The 22,574-nt window shown below is 36.9% G+C and overlaps 1 protein-coding gene across 1 annotated transcript in view; it reads right to left on the bottom strand.

Annotated features, from left to right (window-relative positions):
- EFL1 (elongation factor like GTPase 1) overlaps positions 1-22,574 on the bottom strand; it is a 165,046-nt gene that overhangs the window by 96,648 nt on the left and 45,824 nt on the right. The window contains exons 10-15 of the mRNA XM_063089163.1: positions 22,434-22,570; positions 21,698-21,820; positions 19,719-19,818; positions 9,394-9,545; positions 8,983-9,149; positions 4,070-4,208 (exon numbers count right to left, since the gene is read on the bottom strand). Coding sequence (XP_062945233.1) covers positions 4,070-4,208; positions 8,983-9,149; positions 9,394-9,545; positions 19,719-19,818; positions 21,698-21,820; positions 22,434-22,570 — 818 coding nt within the window. The remainder of the gene's footprint in view (positions 1-4,069; positions 4,209-8,982; positions 9,150-9,393; positions 9,546-19,718; positions 19,819-21,697; positions 21,821-22,433; positions 22,571-22,574) is intronic.

The raw sequence follows: 22,574 nt of genomic DNA, 5'->3' as shown, positions 1-22,574 counted from the left end.
AGTGTTGGAAGTACTAGCCAGAGCAATCAGAGAAGAGAAGGAAATAAAGGGCATCCAGATTGGAAAAGATGAAGTCAAACTGTCCCTGTTTGCAGATGACATGATCCTATATATCGAACAGCCTAAAGCCTCTACAACAAAACTCTTGGAGGTGATAAATGATTTCAGCACAATAGCAGGATACAAAATCGACACACAAAAATCAGTAGCATTTCTATTCTCCAATAGTGAACATGCAGAAAGGGAAATCAAGAAAGCTTGCACATTTACAATAGCCACCAAAAAAATAAAATACTTAGGAATTGAGTTAATCAAGGATGTGAAAAATCTCTATAATGAGAACTACAAACCACTGCTGAGAGAAATTAGAGAGGATTCAAGAAGATGGAAAGATATCCCATGCTCTTGGATTGGAAGAATCAACATTGTGAAAATGTCCATACTACCCAAAGTGATATACAAATTTAATGCAATCCCCATTCAAATTCTAATGACATTTTCTCAGAAATGGAAAAAACTATCCAGACATTTATATGGAATAACAAAAGACCACACTTAGCCAAAGCAATTCTGAGCAAAAAAAATAAATAAATAAAGCTGGAGGTATAACATTACCTGACTTTAAACTGTACTACAAAGCTATAATAACCAAAACAGCATAGTACTGGCATAAAAACAGACACACTGATCAATGGAATAGAATAGAGAATCCAGAAATCAACCCACACACCTACAACCATCTGGTCTTTGACAAAGGAACCATGCTCTACACTGGGGAAGAGACTGTCTCTTCAGCAAATGGTGCTGGCATAACTGGATATCCATATCCTGGAGAATGAAACTAGATCCACACCTCTCACCATATACTAAAATCAACTCAAAATGGATTGAAGAATTAAATATACACCCTGAAACAATAAAACTTCTTAAAGAAAACATAGGAGAAACACTTCAGGAAGTAGGCCTGGGCACAGACTTCATGAATGACCCCAAAAGCATGGGCAACCAAAGGAAAAATAAATAAATGGGGTCATATCAAACCAAAAAGCTTCTGCATAGCAAAAGAAACAATTAACAGAGCTAAAAGACAACCATCAGAGTTAAAAGACAACCAACAGAGTGGGAGAAAATATTTGCAAAATATACATCTGACAAAGGATTACTATCCAGAATATACAAGAAACTGAAACAACTTTACAACAAAAGAACAAGTAACCCAATTTTTAAAATGGGCAAAAGAGCTAAATAGGCATTTTTCAAAGGACGATATATGAATGGCCAACAGACACATGAAAAAATGCTCAATATCACTCAGTATTCGGTAAATGCAAATCAAAACCACACTGAGATACCATCTCACCCCAGTTAGGATGGCTAATATCCAAAAGACTGTGAACGATAAATGCTGGCGAGGTTGCGGAGAAAAAGGAACTCGCATACATTGTTGGTGGGACTGCAAAATGGTACAGCCTCTATGGAAAATGGTATGGAGGTTCCTCAAACAATTGCAGATAGCTCTACCATATGATCCAGCTATCCCACTGCTGGAAACATACCCAGAGGAATGGAAATCATCAAGTCGAAGGTATACCTGTTCTCCAATGTTTATTGCAGCACTATTTACAATAGCTAAGAGTTGGAACCAGCCCAAATGTCCATCATCAGATGAGTGGATACAGAAAATGCAGTATATCTACACAATGGAATACAACTCTGTTATAAAAAAGAATGAAATACTGCCATTTGCAGCAACATGGATAGACCTTGAGAGAATTATATTAAGTGAAACGAGTCAGGCACACAGAAAGAGAAATATCACATGTTCTCACTTATTTGTGGGAGCTAAAAACAAATAAATAAATACACAAATAAAATGGGGGCGGGGGGAAGAAGACACAACAATTACAATTCCTTGAAGTTGACAGGACAAGCGAACAGAAAGGAGGTTGTTGGGAGGGAGGGGAGAGGGGGAGGAGGGAGGGAGGTTTCGGTAATGGGCCGCAATAATCAACCACATTGTATATTGACAAAATAAAATAAAATTAAAAAAAATAAAAATACAATCTTAAGTCTTACAGAATATAAACCTGGCTTTCCCTCTGTTTTAGCCCATTTTGTGTTGCTATAACAGAAATACCTGAGACTGGGTAATTTATAAAGGAAAGAGGTTTATTTGGCTTACGATTCTGGGACAGCTGCATCTGGCATGGGCCTCAGGCTGCTTCTACTCATGGCGGAAAGTGGCAGGCAGCCGGCGGGTACAAGCAGATCACATGGCGACAGGAAGCAAGAGAGAGAGAGGAGGTGCCAAGGTCTTTTTAAGCAATGAGTTCTCGCAGGAACAAATAGAGCGAGAACTCACTAATTAATCCCTCCTCCCCCAGGGAGAGCATTAATCCATTCATGAGGAATCTGTCCCCATGATTCAATCAGTTTCCAACACTGCCACATTGGGGATCAAATTTCCACATGAGTTTTGGAGGGGACAACACATCCAAACTCTATCACCCTCCTCAAGCCACTTTTTCCCAAAGTGGTGTGTCCATCTGGCTTATTCTTATATAGGTAAATTTGGTAAACAAATGTGTTAATCACCTTTACCCTCACCCCAGCTCCTATCACCACCCCACAATAAAAGAGAGTAAGATATAGCTCTTTTCTCCAAGAAAAAAATGAAAAGTGTTAGCTTGTAGTAGGTCTCCCTGTAGTAGATGGCAGGGCCAAGGCTGCCTTGGGAGGCAGATGAGAGAGAAATCGTTTCCCTCCTTATATACCACTTAACTTCAGCCCTGGACAGCATCTAGAAAAACAGCAACAGAAAAAAGGAATCCAGAAAAGAATACATGCCGCATTTGCAACCTCTATCAGAAAAAGGACACAAACACCAGGCTTTAATTAAAGGAGGTATTACAAAAACCATTCACTCAACAGAATACCTTTCATTTTACTTGAGCATCATGATGGAGATCTCCCACCTCATGTCCCATTTAAGAAACAAATTGGAGTCTGAGCAATACAGCAATCCCAAGGAAGGCTTATGAACAGAAATAGGGTGTTTTCCATTCTTCTTCCAATGTCCTTTTTGATAAAATTAGTTGTGGTACCTCATAAAGTTACATCAATTGTTAAGGTTCTATGGCATTTTCCAAAGGGATGGAAAAGAATGGGTAACACTGCCAAGAAGCTAGAAATTCTACTAATTTCATGTCAAAAAATTCATTTAATGAATTAACAAACAAAGAAAAGAATGTATCTCTGTAGGAGAGTAGCAAAATGCTTTGGCAAATTTCTTGGATTAAATTCCACAAAATCCAGACAAACCATTAGCTTTTGTACCAAGAGCCTAAACCTTTTCTTTAAAAATTAAATTCCCAGCCCAAGCAATGACCCAATAAATAACTCTATAGCTAACAATGACCCGAGGGTTCAGAACCTAAACAGTATAATGGGATACAACATTTTATGGTACACTCCGGTTCCTTTGATGATCCAAGAGAAATTCCTTAATCTGAATCTTTAGAGTTGCACTAAGGGCCTCAAAAAGTGAATTCTGCAGGTGAGGGGCAGAAGTGAAGTAAGTAACAAACCTTAAAGAAATGAGGAACAATATTTATGGATATAAACTGATAATCGACTAGTGTTAAATAAAGCAATACTCAAAGGATAAAAAGCATTGAAAAAAGCAATGAGTTTAAACAGGGCTTTGCATCGGAATAGTTTCCAACAATTTAGAATCAAACCTGTAGAATCAGAAATGTCTTAGTCATCTAGTCTGATTTTATGTGAGCAGGAACTCCCCCTATTCTTCCTAACTAAATCCAACCCTAGCTTAGGACAGAACATTCACAGATTACTTAAAGCAGTACATTTTTAAAACAGAGCTACCTCAATTTAGCAAGTAATCCACATGCTGCTTACTCAAATGCACTGTTAAGGACAGCAGAAAAAAAATTACCAAACTAAAAAATAAATCAAAGTTACTCCCTTCAAAACTTTAACCAAATTTTTAGTGACATGTCAGGTAATCTCCCTGAACGGAGTACACGTGTAATACACAGCATCACCCTACCTAGCACATTTCCTGGAGGTACCTCCTCTAGATCTTCCAATTCCCTTCCCATCAGAAGATACAGGTTTTCCAGAGTACAGCATGCCATGTGGGGAACTGGGGGGAGGTCATCTGGTGGAGCTGAGAAGCCTAATGGTACCTGGGTAAAGAAAAATTATTGAGGACAAGTTGGTGGCACTTGAAAGCATTAATTGGTACCTATAAAGTTATTTTTGTTCATCAGTAAGATACAGTACATCCACATTTCAAGCAAACCTGAAACATGCAAATTTTTAAATGGTGTTTTAAGTATCATTATATGTATAAAATCTGAAATACTGAAACCTTTCAAATATTAAAAAATTGCCCAGATTCCAAATTAATCATAAGCTTCATAGCTAAGTAATATAAATTCTGTTGTGACCCGGTAGCACCATTCTAGCTAAATCCCATAGCCCTTGTAAACAATGGCATGCACCAGTTCTGCTGGCTAGCGTGCTATTATTTCAGCACTCATTATTACTAATACCATTTAAAATTGTTTTAATCTTATTATAATGTTCTTCAAGCTTTCCACAAGGGCTGGTCCTAGTAGGAACACATCAAAAACTTTGGAAGGGTAGTTAGATGTAATAAAATGCCATTAAAAAGGCCAAACAACTGCTATTATATGCTATGTTGTTAGTCTACAAGAGAGCATCCTGTGAAACATTAGGAACACAGATGAGAAGACAAAGCACATATACAGCAAAAATATGCTACAAGTATAACAGATTTATGAGCTCCCCCGGATCACACTTATTCTTACAGAAATATTGTCTTGAATGATTCCAGTTTTGAGTTGTGTGAAGTCTTGGAAATATATCCTCCACATAAATGCAAGGGCCCAGAAAGCATTTCAATCAACCAACCAACTAACATATCCTTGGTACCCATAGACCCAGGGTGCTGTGCTAATGCTATGAGGAGAAAAAATGCCTAAGATAAAACATACACAAAGATAACTAACAAAGATAAGCAGAGAGTGACTGACAAAAAAGTACAGGCAAGTAAATTCATAAAGGCTCAGAGGATAGAAAGGCTCCTGTATTAGGGTAGACTTGGAAGCTTCATGAAAATTGAAAATCATTGCCTTTCAGAGGCACGCCCCATCTAAACGTACATGTTCTGACAGAATGACAAATCTTCAGGTTAGCTCTAAGATAGATTGGAAAGAAACAAAAAATACAAGGACTGGATAGAAAGAAACACAATTATCCACAGACAATATGACCATCCACTTAAAACAAGCAACAGATAAATTATTAGTAGTAAGACAGTTTGGCAAGGTGGCAAAAAAGCAAGGTCAATATAAAAAAGTTAATTATACTTCTATAGGTCAACAATAGACAGAAAAAAAAATTTTAAACAGTAACTTTTAGAATATCGACAAAATATAAGATAGTTAGGAATAAGTCAAACAAAAGCAATTGAAGATCTTTACGAAGAAAACTATATACCTCAATGAAAATCATTAAAAGTGACCCAAATAAATGGATAAACTTAACACATTCATGAGTGAAAGATGTTATACTACAAAATGTTGATTTCTGCCAAATAGATGTACTGATTCAAAGTAATTCCAATAAAAGTCTCAACAAGGCTTTTCACAGAACCTAACAAGCTGATTACAAACTTTATATAGAGGATCAAAGGGTCAGGAATAAGTAAGACACTCACAAAGAAAAATAAGGTAGAGGATGTTTGCCTTTTAGAAATCAAAACATTCAGGAATAAAAACAACAATGAATAGACAGTGACAGAACTAACAGAAAAAATGAAATCTAATGGTCCAAAAACAAACTCATGTACATGTGAAATTTGATCTATGACAGAATTGACAAAGCAGATTAGTGAAGAAAGATGGACATTCAATGATGTTGAAACCACTGGAATTTGTATGAGGATAAAATCAAACTGGATCCCTTCTTCATACCATACACAAACACTGAATTAAACATTTAAATATGAAAGACAAAACATTAAACTTTAGAAGGAAGCATAGAAAGTTTTCATGACTTTAGTATACTCCTAATTTTAACTTTCTTAAACAAGAAACAAAAAGCAAAACCCATAAAGGAAAAGAGTGATGAATTCAATTACATTAAAATTAAGAACTCTGTCCATTAAAGAATACCAAATAGAAAGTGAAAACAAGTTCCAAAATAGAAAAACCCAGTATTTAAAAAAAGAAAGAAAAGTAGCACAACAGAAAAATAGGGAAATGACCCAAAGAGATAACTTCATAGGAGAAAACATGATTGACCAATAAACAAATTAAAAGAGTAATAAGGTAAATTAAAACTACTATAAAACATCATATCATACCCATCAGACTGGCACAAGTTAAAATCCTAACACCAGCAAATTCTCGTGAGGAAGCGGAACAACTTGAACTGTTTAACATATGCTGGGAGTACAAACCAGAACTACTCTGGAGGATAATTTGGTATTGTCCTGTCAAGCTAAAGAATTACCCAGGCAATTCTACTATAGGTGTATTCCCTAGAATTTTTTGCAAATGTGTACAAGAAGAAATGTACAAAAATATTCAAGGTAGAATTGCTTAGATTAACAAAAAATGAAAATAGCCCAAATATACAGTAACAGGAAAATGTACAAATAAAATGTGTATTTACATAACGGAATACTATGCAGCAGTGAACAATAAATGAACTAGAGGAATACACATTAACTTGGATTAATCTCACAACATTAAGTGTAAAAAAAACCAGCAAGCAAGTTGTAGCAGAATAACCACAGTTAAATTCTATTTATACAAAGTTCAAAAATATTCAAATAGAAAAATATGTTCTTTAGAAACCTAGGTTGCAAAACTATAAAGAAAAGCAAGAGAAGGATGTGGCAGACAAACCAATGGTGCCCCTCCCATGATCCCTGCTTCCTGGTGTTCACACCTTTGTGTAATCGCCTTCCCCGAGTTGAGTGGGACCTGTGAGACTTGCTTCTAACCAATGGAATATGGCAAAGGTGATGGGATGTCACTCTTGTAATTATGTAACATCAGACTGCTGTGCTAGTAGATTCATTCTACAGTCTCCTGGATGGCTTAATGAAGTAAGCCTTCAATTTGGGAAAGTCCACATGACAAGAAACTATAGGTGACCTCTAGCAGCTGAGAGTAGCTATCAGCCAACGGTCAGAAAGAATCTGAGGCTCTCAGTCCTACAGGTGCAAAGATATGAATTCTGCCAACAACCTAAGCGAACTTAGAAGCAGATTCTTCCCCAGTAAATTCTTCAGATGAGAATGCAGCCTGGCCAACATTCTGATTGCAGTTTTGTGAGACCCCAAGGAAAAACACAGTTAAGCCATGCCTGAATTAACCCACAGAAACTGTGAGATGATAAAATGTATATTGTTTTAAGCTGCTAAATTTGTTGTGATCTATAATATGCAGCAATAGAAAAATAATACAAAAGATAAACACAAAATTCTAAGTAGGGATCGATTCTGGTACAGGTCTGAAACACTTCTTTTTTTAAAAAATTAGATTGAAATTAAACTTTATGGGGCACCATCTACTGAAATAAAGAGTCATCTGTGCTGTCAATGCATTTTATCATTTCATCTTGTGTCATTTGCTAAATAAGCAGTTGATTTCAAACTGTAGCACCACAAAAGCAAAAAGACACTATGTACAGAAGATAATTTGGAGTGCTTATGGAATTTGTAATGCCCAATAAATCAGTGTTTCATTAAATAATTTCTTATTCATCTGAACACTTTAGAGAGCAAAGAAAGAAGAAAATTAACAGACACTTGACCCTTACTGATAAACAACAAACTTATCAATTATGTCCAAGCCAAGATGTTAAGATAATCATAAATGGGTTTTTACACGTCAATACAGCACTTTCGGCCTCCTATAAAATATAACCCTATATTCACTAAGCGCTGTGCTCCTTCTTGATAACTGAGAACATGCCACAGCCCAGCAAGGACTGCTTCACCACCACTCAGCACTGCAATCTCCAAGGATTAAATTGCTAACACTGATGGAATAAGCATTGAAGGCAAGAAAAAACTGGTGGCAAAGTCTTTCTTCAACTGTTACTTCCCTCCTTCTCACTTGAGCCAAACAACGTAGCTTCCACAGTTTACCTGCAGACAGGTTACTTCCCAATCAGAGAGGAGCATGTGCTTTTCTGCTCATGATGCTTCACGTTACTGACTAACAAGTTCCTAACTTACTGCTTCCTGCTGATCCAGACTGGCTGCTTCCTGCTGATCCAGACTGGCTACCTGGACCTCCGGCATCTACTTCATCCTATGACCTTTATTATTTAATTATGACTTATATACCATGCTTACTTCTAAAAATGTTTTGAGACAGCTCTAGTCTGTGACTTTTTTTTTTTTTTTTTTTTTTGCCCTTTGGCTCACACACTTTTGGATTTGGCTGTTCACCTGCTTACAAACTCGCCTGACCAGATTTCTATAACCTGCCTACCATGCAATTGCTGCCTATCACCTGCTCACTGCCCACTCCTTTGGCCTGAGCCACCTAGCTTTTGGATCTCCATATTTCTCAAAAATCTGCAATTGCCCTGACTGACTCCAGTATGACATCTACTCTTATCAGTTCTTTTCTCCAGTCAAAGATGATTCTTGCCTTGAAGAGAAAAGCCTTATAATTAAATAAGGCCAGCAAACTTGGTTCACATATTGGCTTGGTTTCCTAAAGACAATTAAGTGAGACATGTACACCAAATGCCACCAAAGCAATAAAAGAGGAGATATATTGATTCATTCAAGTGTGCCTTTCTAGAGACAAAATAAATCTACAATTAAGGCAATCACCAATCCCAACCAAATTGAAAAGATCTAAGAAACTTAAGACAACATATTAATGTTTTACTTCCAGTACTTACCCGTTGCAAAAACTCAGCAGGACTGTATTTGGGCCCCAAGACAAAAATTTTCCTTCCTCTTCGAGCTACACCACTGAACACTCGAGCAAATGCAATAAAAGACTCTTGGTTGTTTTCTTCCCGGAGCACAGGTTTAGGGGTCGTACTTTCCACCTGTTGCTCATCACCTGCCAGAAACAAAAGGATAATGAGTGCCAAGAATGCTCACATTAATCCAGGAACTGCCTAGAAACACAGAAGGAACAGTAAATATGATATGTTTGAACCAGTTTCAGGAAAGAAACTCCAAGAATGAGAAGAAAACTGAGAAAAGCTATGATTAAAGCTAAAAGCTCAAGAGCTAAAGGATGTGTCCCAGGTTAAGCAAAATGTCAAATACTTTGCACCAAATCCTACTTAGGAAAGCTATACCTCTTGGCTCTTCTCCCTTTGGACTTGTTTCAAGGGCACTCTCATCTTGGGTGGGCTCCAAAGGTGCCTGCCCCTGCGCTGCTGCGAGCTTCTCTGCATGCCTTTGTCTTGCACGCTCACGTCTCTGAGCAATTTCTTCTTGAGTAAGAGGCCTACAGGATATCACAAATATGTTATCATCTGGCAACATCAAACATCTCTCAGTTTATCCAAGGAGGCAGACAGCAAGTATTGATATGACTGGATGATTATTGGTCCCAGCTCCCCTCCAGACAGGTTTCTCCAAGTTCTGTGCCTAGCTGTAGCAAGAGGAAAGAGAACCTATCAGGCTCTCTCTGAGAAAGCTATGTCCTCAGCTATTCTGAGCTTATGAACTGACATTCAATAGCCCATGTCATCAAGTGGAACCATGCACGATAACATGGAACCTTTCTCAGGTATCCATATTCCTTTTGGAAGGGGCAAAGAACAGGGAGAAGGAAGAGAAAGAGTAACACATATTAGGGCTCAAATACCCCTTCAAAGAAACAAGAATAAGGCCTTAATAAGAAATTGAGGTTTTCTCCACAAGTACAGAAACATATCTTTATGGAGAATAGGAGTTCAAGAAGAAAGGTTTGAGGTCAGGCTGACAACTGGCAATTTAGTAGGACTAAAAGGTCAAACTGCAATTATCAACCATTGTGTGACATCCAAGAAGTAACATCACAGAAAAGGCAGTATATGGGTGTGTATTTCTGTTTGCTGCGGATTATTCCAAGTGGGGGTGGAAGAGCAGGGGAGATAATTAAGCTGTTTTTCTTAAAAAGTTACCCTCATGCCCATCAGGCCACAGCAAAGGTAATTAGAGCTTTAATATTAAAAAGGTCTTTACAAAAGGGGAGCACTAAGATGAATAAAAATAGGCATCTGTTTGGGAGTTTGGGTTTGGAAGGCAGAAAACAGGCAGGTAGACTAATTCCCAGGATATGGCTCCCTTCCCATGTAGAGGTCCTTATGAACCCACCTGCATGCTCAGCCCCAACACAAGAGCAAGACCAATCCCTGCCCTAAAGTTGGCAGAATTTGAATATTTTTACCCCTATACTCTGGAACTAAGCATCAAGGCACCCAGGCTAGTGCTCTGGTCCCAACTTTATGCTCCAGCTCTGGAAGCTGTACTACTCTTTCTGTTCCCAACCACCCTGTGTCTCCCTCCTGTGTTGTCTCTCTCACCTTTGACATTATGATTCCTTCTTTACTGAACAATATCTGACTTGACACCTGACTGATAACCTTATCCCCCACCATGCAATGCCACCTTCCCCTTCTCTCTCCTTAAGCACTGGAAACCATGCAGATAGCCATTCTGCAAGGGCGCTGCCCACCTGCCTTGTAAATGGCCCCATCTCTGATGCCAAGCTCCCTAAAACCCCTTCCACCTTTTTACTTCATGTGGGCTAACTTGGAAGGTGACTGCTTACATCACTGATTGTCTACTGCTATATACTTCAGATACCTGCCTGCTAGATAAGACTTCCCACCTGCCTTCCTTAGCACCTAACTCTCAAAATGGATGAGATCAGTTCTAAGGGCTGGCACTTTTAGTTAGACATATTCCTCTGTAGGTAACAGGGCTGTGCAATATGATACAAAAATGTGAGACCAATCCTTGAGACAGGCTTAGTCAGGTGTCTGACATTAGGCAGTCAAAACTGCTGGCAATGGAGGGATTGACTACCACTGCAAGAGACAAGCTCCTCTGTACAGGACACTTTAAATATTAGAGGGCCTTTCGAATACAGGATGAACTCTGCTTCCTCACCATTTCTAGCCATGGCTGCTGTTCTATTCTTCAAAGCAACATCTAACAAATCTACTTCCCTCTCCTTTCATTTGAATCACCTGCATTTATGCCCTTCCTCTCACCCTTCTCTTCCCTAAGCTGTTTCTTCAACCAATCCTTAGAGAACTTTCCTTGTTTCTAGAGTTTTGCTAAAAACTCATAAGAGTATCTGAAAAGTATGAATTGAAATATAAATGCAAAACACATTATTATTAGAGTAGGGAGGAAAAAATACCTGAGACACCTGTTAGCATCTGAAGAGAAACAGTCTCTTCCAATGGGCTTATCACTATGATCCAGATATTTTGTTAATCACTTTACATATAAAACACAAATTTATCAAAATAATTAAATGAAGTATATACTATATCCCTATTTTACATGAGGAAATGGAGACTTAGAATATTTAACTAACTTGACCTGAAGTCACACAGATATTAAATGGAGGGATTATATTTCAAAGGCAGCTCTGTCTGGCTCCAAACTCTGTGTTCATTATCACCAGGTTACGTCTTCCATTCAGAAGGAATTAAAGATGATAAAATCACCATCTTAAGTAAATGTGATTTCATTTTAGCTTTGGTTAAAAAAGAAGCACATTTGTTCACCTCATGTATTAAATCCTCATCTGCCAAAATTCATGACATGGTCTGGAATAAATCGGCATTTATAGCTATTGAGTTAACATCAAATGTATAGATGCTTGCTATCTATCTATGTATTTATCCACCCATCCAGTTAACAACTACTATGCCAGGCACTGCTGTGGGCACTGAAAGTGGTGGTAGAGAAGAACAAAGCAGACAGAAGAGAATTCAGAAAGGACTTATACAAGGTATCCACTGTGATTCCAGTATTGGTTGAGAAAAAAGAGGAACTTATTTGCAAAAAATAAACAGCTCTACTAGTAAGGGAAAAGGTGAATTATTTAGGCTATAGTTTAACTATGGATGATAATTCCTGAAGGGACAGTAGTTACTAATACTAGAGATGAAGGAGACCAGAAGTGAGAATGTTAACTGGAGATTCAAATGTCACGTTGGGAGATGAATTTGGAAGGGAAAGGAAAAGAGGCAAGAACACAAAACCATCCAACTTCAGGACTCTATGCAAAATGGCCATGCTTTGGCCTTTGTAAAACTGGTCAAGGGGCAGGGGAGTGTCAGAAAAAAGGCTAGTGGAGGGGCTGGCTGCAATTGGTTCCACAGGTAACTACACTACCAGATAGCTGAGATGATGGGAAGTAAGCAACCAAAAAGAAAAGTGGCACCTGTTTAAAGATAGCATCTTGTTACCACAAGCTGGTTCTCTAGAAGGAAGCAATACACAGACTCAGGGATATAGGAAAAGAGGGACTGCCTCAAAAACTCCAAACAGAATATTAACTAATAGGTACTCATCATCAGGTGAGAATTCAATAAGAATTTCTGATAAACTACAATAGAGAACAGGAAAAACAAAGGCCTAAAATCTAAAAAGGGCAGGTAGGTTGGATGTGTGCCTGCTTAGACTGAGGGATGGGTGGAGGTTGAAAAGCCATACAGGATGACTGAGGGCAGATTTACAAAGTGAAATCAAAGACCACAGGTTTCAAAGCTAAACAGACCTGGACTCAAATAGTTTTTGAGCTTTCTTCAAGCTATGTGACCTCAAGCACATTACTTACTTCTTTTCTAAGGCTCCTTAATTTTCTCCCAAGTAAAACTGAAACACTAAATACTTCCACTACAGAATTGTTGTTAAATCTAAATGGCATATTCATTGGTAAGGCAGGACTATTAGAAGAGCCTAATAAACTTCAGCCAATTATTAGTGTTATCATCATTATTAGTTACAAGATGGAGGAGTAAGATGAGAAGAGCAAAGAAAAAGGTTGGAACTATGAAAGACAAGCCACCCCATAGGAGTACGGATGTCCCAGAAATAAGCCAGCCTTTATAAGGACTGATGACCAGCTTTAAATCATCCCAATCCCTGAATGACTTAAGATGATTACATCTAAACTAGATGCTTGCCAAAGCAAAAAAAAAAAACAAAAACAAACAAACAAAAATAATCCAGAGCCTCAAATTCTCTCTACAAATTCCCATACATAACATCTGGTACTTGATTTTAAAAAAAAGGAAAAAAAGGACACAAAATTACAGGATTTGTCAGAAAGTATAAAAAAGAATAAAATGGAAATTCTAGAACTGAAATCCACAACAGACTAAATTAAGATGAGATGTGCAAACTGGAGGATACACCCAATGAAAACAAGCTGAAGCACACAGTGGGAAAAAAAAAGTATGGAAAATTTTAAAAAGATAAATGAGATATGATGAAAAGCTCTAACATATGCATAATTGGAATACCAGAAGTAATACCAGTAGAAATAATAGCTCAGAACTTTCCAAAACTAAAGAAAGACATTAAGTCATACTTAATAAACTCCATTACTCACAGGCAAAATAAATGCAAAGAAAGCCAAACCTTGGCACCTTGAAAACAAAAGACACAGAAAAAATTTTATAAAAGCAGGCAGAGGAAAAACATATTTTATTCTTAGAAACAAAAATCAATTACCGTAATTTCCCACACTGACAGAAAAAAAGAAAAAAAAGAAAGAAAAAAACACCATATGGTCATCTCAAATAGATGCAGAAAAAGCATCTGATAAAATTCAGCATCCACTGTGATTAAAAAGAAAACAGGCAAACAAACAAAAAAATAAAAACAAGGACATATCAGGGGTTAGGGAAATTCCCAAATCTGAAATTTAAAAACAACAACAAAAAGCCTAAAAATCACACTTCACAGAGAAATACTGAAGGCTTCCTCTGAGAGACTGGAAAGGAGATAAGGATGCCTGCTATCACTACTTCTAAATGATGCACTGGAGATCCCAGCCAGTGTAATAAGAAAAAGGAAGAAATAAAACTGTCATCATTTGCAGTTGATATATTGTGGAGAAAATCCAAAGTTATGAAGAAAATATAAGAATAAATGAATCATTAGAGAGAAAATGAATATAAAGATCAGTGTACAAAAATCAACTATAGTCCTAAATATCAGAAACAGACCAATAGAAAATGAAAGTGTTTAAAAAGAATACATTTTTAATCATATTAAAAACCACCTAATATTTCGGAATATTTCCAATAAAGATGTACAAGAACTCTACCTAGGAAACTATAACATATTACTGAAATAATTAAAGAAGTTCTAAATAAATGGAGAAATATACATGTCCATAGATTGAAATCTTCAGTGATATAAATGTCGATTCTCTCCAAATAGATCAATAATTCAATGCAAACCCTATCAAAATTCCATCGGGATGTGTGCGTGTACGCACGTGCATGTACATGTGCAAACTGACAAGCTGATACCAAAATTTACGTGGAAATGCAAAGGGCCCAAAATAACCAACAATCATGGAGATGCAGTAATTAAGATTACAGTAATTAAAGTAAGTAAGCAAGTAATTAAATTAAGATGACACAGCTATAATAATTAAGACAGTGTGATCTTGGCTCAAAGATAAAGAAACCAGAAGAACAGAAGAGAAAGCCCTAAAACAGTCCCACACATACCTAGATACTTCATTTACAACAAAAGTGGCACTGTAGAGCAGTGAGTAAAGGACAGTCTTTTCATTAAATCAGGGAAAAATTAGGCTTTGTGGGTATCTCATACCCCCATTTCACACTCTGCTTTTCTCCTCAGCGCGTATCACTATTTAACATACTCTAGACATTTTATTTTCCATGCTGTGGAAGACTTCCCTTAATCTTTCGTTTTTGGTCCTTGTTGCTAAGAAGAGCTACTGAAAAGGTCATAATACTGCAGTTCAGAAGAAAGGAACAGAGCTAAGTAATTGAGAAAATGCTTCCTCAACAAACGGATACGGCACCAGAAATAGAAAGGTTTAGGAACTGTATAATAAAGTTTAACGAACTATCTGCAGTGAGAAGGAGTGGGCAGAAAGCTCAAAAAGTAACCGGAAGTTGATAGAGTTAATAGAAACAAGATACAAGCCGAATTGTCCACAAAATCAAATTACTGAAGTAAATGCAAAACAAGAGAAAGTCTCACAGAATACAGAGAAAAAGAGAAAAGAAATCAAGAGCAGAAAAGAGGAGAAAAAGAGAGACCTAGAGGGCCAGTCCAGGAGATACAATCTATGCATAATAGGAATATCTAAAAGAGAGGACAAAGCAAATGGAGCTGAAACAGTAATTAAGGAACTAATTGAAGAAAATTTCCCAGAGTTGAAGAACAAACTAGATCTAGAAATGGAAAAAGTACCGTTAAAATGTGACAAAAAGAAAGCAACATCTAGACATATTCTGGTGACTTCAAGATAAAGAAAAAATTCTACAAGTATCCAGACAGAGAAAGCAAATTACCTATAAAGGGGCAAAAGTCAGGCTGATCTCAGATTTTTCTCTTGCAACTTAATGCCAGAAGACAATGAAACAATATCTACAAAATTTTAAAGAAATATAATTTTGAATCAAGAATCATATACTCTGCCAAGTTATCATTTCTGTACAAAGGCAACTAGAAAACATTCTCAAATATGCAGAGGTTAAGAAAGTGTGTCAATCCAGAATCTTCCCTGAAAAAACTGCTGAATGATTTACTGCAGTAAACAGAGAACGTGAACTAAAGTAACTCAAAAGTAGGGAGGCATTTGTATGAAAGAATTAATGGTAATCATTAGAATCAGTTAAGGAGCATTAAGTTTAAATTGTTATAGATAGGGTAATAAAAATAAATACAAATATAGAATTGTAATATAAAAATAAATACAAATATAGAAAGAATTAATGGTAATCATTAGAATCAGTTAAGGAGCATTAAGTTTAAATTGTTATAGATAGGGTAATAAAAATAAATACAAATATAGAATTGTAAGCTGGTGCTAAAATTTCATTTTATACAGTTCTAAAATGAGAAAGAGCATGCCAAATGTTCGATGTATTGGGCAAATAAGCACTGTTTTCTTTTTAGTATGTAGTATTGTATATAAAGATGTGTAATATTAAACTAAACATAAGTAAAATAAAAGGGCTGTGTCACTATGGGCAGGACAAGTAGACTAAAGGCATTCTAAATGTTATTCTGACAAAACTGGAAAACAGTACAGTTTTACTTTATAAATAAAATTTATTTTACTTACTTTACTTAAAGGAAAAAAAGAGTAATAAGTTTGTCTAAAATGTAAGTACTGATAGTGAAAGAAGAAAACTTCCAAATCACTAGTTGGAGATGGGAGTGGATATAAACTTGTTTTATGTACATGCTGCAGAAAAACAATAGTCACTGCATCATATAGTAGTTCATATTGTTAGAGTGAGCAGGACTGAAGCCATGTTGGGACCTAAAACTGCATGGGCTCTAGAAGATTTTAAAAGACATAGTTTTTTGCTTACCATGCATTTCTCTGAGTTCCCTCTTTTCCCATGGTTATTTGATATTTTGAACCTTGGTTATGGGGTAAGATGGCATCATTTACATAAATGTAAAGCTATTTTTCAGTCAGCCTGGAGTTACAAACTTGCCACAGGACACATATTATCCAGACCCAAGAAACCAAAGAAGACATCAATAAAGCTATGCTGATTCTACCCCGAAGCATATCAAAATCCAGCAGGACCTAAGATAACATCAAGGATGGGAAAAGAAACTAGACCAAGCCTCGATGAGACCTTGCACCTGGTTCCTCGCTCAGAGCCCCCACTGCTCACATCCCCCTCCTTCCTGCTTTTCACTTCCCACATTCCATTCCCTCAACCCCCTCTTTAAAAACCCCTCAGGTAAATCTGAGTCTTTGAGATGGTTTTAGTCTGGCCATTCTCCCTCAAGTTTCCTGGAAAGATGGCTTTAGTCTGGCCGTTCTCCTTCAGGTTTACTGGAGACATGGGTTTGCCTAACATCTCTCCTTAGCACACTGGTATTCCTGAATAAAAGCTGACTTCTTATTCCACCAAAAAAAAAAAATATCCTAGTCTCTACTAAAGGAAAATAACACAACACCCTGCTGCTTTTACCTTGGTAGATCTAATATAGTAGAGATGAAAATGCTATAATGCTACCAAACCAACTTCTAATAGTATATTTACTTAATTTCTAAAAAAGTAAAACTTACATGGAAAAAAAAATAAGCTAGAAGATGAACAGCAGCAAGGTAATGATGATGATCTTACCCAGTTAAGCTTGAAAACACTATATTGTTATATAACAATTACTGAAACTGATACTATTTAAATAAAAAACAAAAATAAAATTAGTAAAACAACCTGTAGCAGAGAATCCTGAGAATACCAACGCCATCTTGGGAAGGCACTGCTCCATTCTCATTGTCAGACTACCTCCCTCCACATGAGAAACCATTGACCTTCTCATAGAAACAAAAACCATTGCATAGAAACAGGAGCCATACACAGTGAACCATTACATGGGAACAGGAACCATACACAATGAAAATTTTTGTGCTTGATTGCTTTAATTGCTCACTTTTAGCTTCTGTAACCTAGCCAGCTAGCTTGCTTTGTGCACCTGGACAAACTCGTGCGCCAACAGGATGTGGTTTTTGCCTTTATACACTCCACCAGACCAAGAGCCTTTATAAACTCCACCAGACCAAGGCTAGTTGCTGCTCTCCCAAAATACCTAGGGGAGGCAGTCACTGGCCAGCTAATAAAGACTCTGTTAAAATTCTTAATTAAATGTTTGGTTCCTTTCCTGGGCGACAACCTCACAACAAACCTAATGGAACAGAATTAAATGTACTACCATAAATATATTAAAATCAAGAAAACATATGATGAATGTTTAAGAAAAGTGTTCAAAGAAAATGTAATTTATAGTAGAGGCATAATAATACTATTATTCTTCAGCAAGGAAATAAAGGATGACTGCATGTAGAAATTTTAAATGATATAAATACATGTATTTGAAATCTCAAGAATTAGTTTTCCAATTATCCCATATTTCCTAGGATTCCACTAGAACTTGTGAGATACTCCCAGTGGCCCCCAAAAATTGAATCTCCTAAGATATCAAGAAATTACCGCTACATGTAGCATTAAAATATAATGTGGGAGTAGCCTAAATACATAATTATATTCATTCATTGAACTATTCCCTCATTCAGTTATTCATTTAGCTTTTCATTCATTCATCCACTCATCAACCTATTCATTCCCTCATTCAGATATTCATTCATTCATTCTTTACTCACTCAGTCATCTATTCCTTCATTTATCCTCAGGACGAAGTCATTGAAGCCCCTTATATTCAAATCATTAGGAAGTACTAAAAAATAATATACAACCTTTCTCTTGAAGGGTAAGCAGAATTTTATCAGAAGAAAAGGGACCTTTCAAGATGGAAGAACAGCACAAGTAAAGATACAGGATTTGTTTAGGAAATAATATAGGATACTAGAGAAATAGAAATAAAAATCTAGTTGAAAAATGGTTTGGGGTCAGGTCATGCTGGGTCTGAAATGCCACTCTGGTAAGTCAAGTTTATTTCACAGTCTGGTGATCCCAAAACTTTAGTTATTCACACATTACCTTCATGATTTTTGCTAAATATGCATATTATTTACTTAATATTTTATTTAAATGGACATTTTTACTTCAATAAAATTTAAAATCTCATTACTGTAAAAAGAAAAGTTATATCAGTTAACATAAATAGGCAATACACATTAAAACAAAATATTACCACTGAAATCATCACCAACAGTATACTTCACACTTTAGGCAAAACTGCTCAAGGCAATGAGAATCATTAGGGTTTTTAAGCAGGAGACTTATATCTTCATAGTTGATAGATCATAGTTCATAGTTCATAGTTAGAAAGATCACTCTGAAGGAAGAATGGCAAATGGACTGGTAGAACTAGAGACTGGGGCAGGGGAACTAGCTAGAAGGCTGCTATAATCATTCCCACAAGAGATGATCAGGAACTAAACTAGTGGGGGAAGCAGGAGATATGGGAAGGAGGGAAATATATATGAAAAACAGATGATGTAGAACAGACAGATTCTCCAAGACCCTGGAAATTGAGAAATAATCCATCTACCACATGCACTACCCCTGCACACACATAATGCACACACAGAGAAGCATATATACTCACACATTCATAATCTCCATTGAGGTAGTCAGAATTAGATGAAACAAGGCAGGCTTAAATTAGAACTGGCCTGACATGGCCAATAAAAGTTAACTGTTACTACTACCACTACTTACAACTACTCTTAAAATTTCTATCAGTTCAATTCAATATCACAGAGCTGATTTCAACAGCTTTCTTCTACAGAGGTATCACAAAAGGATACATTACCATACAATTGCATATTATCCTGGGGATTGGGTCAGTGCAAATTCTGGGTTGAGGAAGAAAAGCATTATCTGTGCCCTCCCACCTACACCCCAACTATGCCCCCACCAAAATCTGCCAATTCCCTAGTCCAGCCCAACTTTCCCCTTTTCCTTACCTTGGCTTATTCTGAGGCAAGGCCTTAGCATCAACTGCAAACATTTTGGAAACAAAGATAATGACTGGATCAGTATCCTCACTTCCACATTTCATAAAAGCTAAACAAACAGGAAGTAAAAATGTCACTATTTTTTCCCATTATTAAAAAACCAGATTTTTCTGGAAAACAATTAAGATGTTTAGAACACAGCATCATCTAAACTCGTAACAAGTCCATCACTTTTTACAACTATGATAAAAATTTCATTTAGAAAATATAAGATTGCTAGGAAAGAATAGTAGAGCAAGAGCAAACAGAGTTGGCAGAAATGAGGAAAGTAAACCGAAACTGACAGTATGGGGGGTCGGTGGGGGTTTCTACATCAGAGCTAAAGCTATGGAATGGAGTTAATCACCTACTATAAGCCTTAATAAATTTTTCCTTACATCCATTGGAAAAGGGACAGAATTGAGGAATGTTAACAAAGGTCAACAGTAAACAAGGTAGCTTGTTAATAAAATAAATAAAAATCAATAGCTTTTCCAATCCCCCCACAATAACAAGGTAGAAAATAAAATAGGCAAAAATATCGTATTATGATAAAAATTCTTAGAAATAAATTAGGATTCAATATTATAAAGATGCCAATACTGCCTAAATATATAAATCTTAACACAATTTCATATCAACGTATTGACATTTTTCTTAACCTGTACTGGAGAAACAGAACCATTGGTTAGTAATTTTTTAAAAACCCACATCAAAATAATCTGTACACAAAAAAATTCAGCAATAAAATTCAAACAAGAAAAACCTACAGGAAGTAAGAATTAAACATATATCAGAAGTTTTGCCAGGGAAACCTTTGAAAAGTTCTGAGGAACAGAGTGACTACAGGATCACTCTGGCTGCAGTGTGGAGAAAACACTAAAGGGAAGCAAGAGTAGAAGCAGGGACATCAGCTGGAAAAGCAGGGACAATAACTGCAGGTAAGAAATGATGGGTGCTTGGCTCAGGGAAGCAGAAGTGGAAATGTTGGAAAGTAGTAGATTCTGGATATATTTTCAAAGGAAGAAAAACAGGATTTGCTGATGGACTGGATGTAGGGATGTGAGATAAATATGAGAACCACAGATGACTCCAAGGTTTGCGGACTGAGCAAATAAAAAGATGGAGGTACCTCTAACTGAGATGGGAATAACTACTGTAGGAGGAGCAGGTTTAGGAATAAGACAAAAAGCCCAGTTTGGGATAGGTTAAGTTTGAGATGCTTCTTAGACAGCTGAGTGGAGAACGGAAGTATGCAAACTAAAGAAACGAAAAGTAGAAACATGAGGAAGCCTAGGAGTCAAGAGAAGAAAGTGTTCCAAGGAGGAAGGAGTGATCAACTTGGTCAAATGTTAGTAACAGATCCAGTCAGACAAGGATTGAGAACTGGCATTAGATTTAACAAAGTGAGTGTTAATAGTGACTCTAAGAACAGCAGTGGAGTAGCTTTGAGGATAGAGGTTGCAAATTCAATAGAATGACAGGAAAAGAACTGGAGACAGCAAATACATAGACAAATTTCATGAAGCCTACAGAGCCCAGAATAGGAGCTCCGCCTCTCATGTGTTTCTAATGACCAGTACAGCGCCTTGCAACCACTTTTCCACAGTCCCTAGGGACATAGCCATGGCAGTGATGCCAGCTGTTTGGGAGGATAGAATACAACATGATTATGAAATAAGATTAGGGCAGGAGGGAGCAGCCTCAGAGTCTCTGGTCTCCCACCCCACTGACTGAGCAAAATGGTAGCAAAACAAAAACTTTGGTAGGGGGTAGGGGCGGAACAAAAACTGGCGAAATAGCCATTTGTGAAATTGTTTTTTTGTGGAATTGGACATTTGGCAAATTGGTCATTTAGCAAACTGGCATTCAGCAAATAGATCGAGAGCAGCCCGGACTGAGGACAATCAACAACATGGTGCATTCCAATATGTTCATCTTTACCTCACCTGCTTTCAGTGCTTGAGTTTCCGGTGGAAGAGAGTCAAATGTTTGTGATCCTGTGCACATCAGTTTCTCCACTCTCTCTGCTGTAATATCAAGGGGACTTGGAAGTTTGTGACACACCATAGCTGAAGTCTGTTGTTAAGGACTCAAAACCTTGAGCTAGTGCGATCCACCAAGGCAGAGATTCACTGCATCCACTAAATATTGAGGTAACAATGTATATCTATTCAGAAAATGCCTGGGCTGCAAGGCAACACTGTTTTATTCAACATATCTCAAAATATGCATACAATTTCAAGGAGTTCACTGGCTCTCCAAAGGTCAGACAAGATTCTCATGACAGATGTTCTGACACTGACGGCCCATGGAACAAATGAGGACAATAGAGCTTAGCAGGCTGGCTATATGTGACCTTGAAATGAAACAGTGATCTAACATGAACATCTAAATTATCTACATATATATAAATCTTACTGCAAACATTTTTATTTTTACATGCTTACTAAACAAAAACAAAAAGAAATGTCTTTTTAAAAGAACGTTCATTAGAATTAGTATTAACATTAATTAGTATTAGTATATTAATTTTTAAATACAGTTTCATGCCAAAACACTAAATAAGCAGAGAAGACTTAATATAAATTGGAATGTGTTATTTCCAGAGGATTTCCTGGTTGCTAATAACACATTACTTTTTATCAAAGCCATTTCATTAAAAACCATTAAAATAAAGGATACCAAGAACAGCCTGGGATATGGGTAACCACTGACTGCAAATGGCATTGATCTGAATTTTAGGATCTGAATGTCGTGCCTCCCGGGCTCCAATTTTTAATCCTAAAGATGTCACTATTTTATCAATTTTTTCTTTATCCCTGT

Source organism: Cynocephalus volans, chromosome 3 (genome assembly GCF_027409185.1).
Source record: "Cynocephalus volans isolate mCynVol1 chromosome 3, mCynVol1.pri, whole genome shotgun sequence".
NCBI classification, from domain to species: Eukaryota; Metazoa; Chordata; class Mammalia; order Dermoptera; family Cynocephalidae; genus Cynocephalus; species Cynocephalus volans.
The sequence above is the reverse complement of the archived record's forward strand: the minus strand, read 5'-3'. Positions and strand labels throughout refer to the sequence as shown.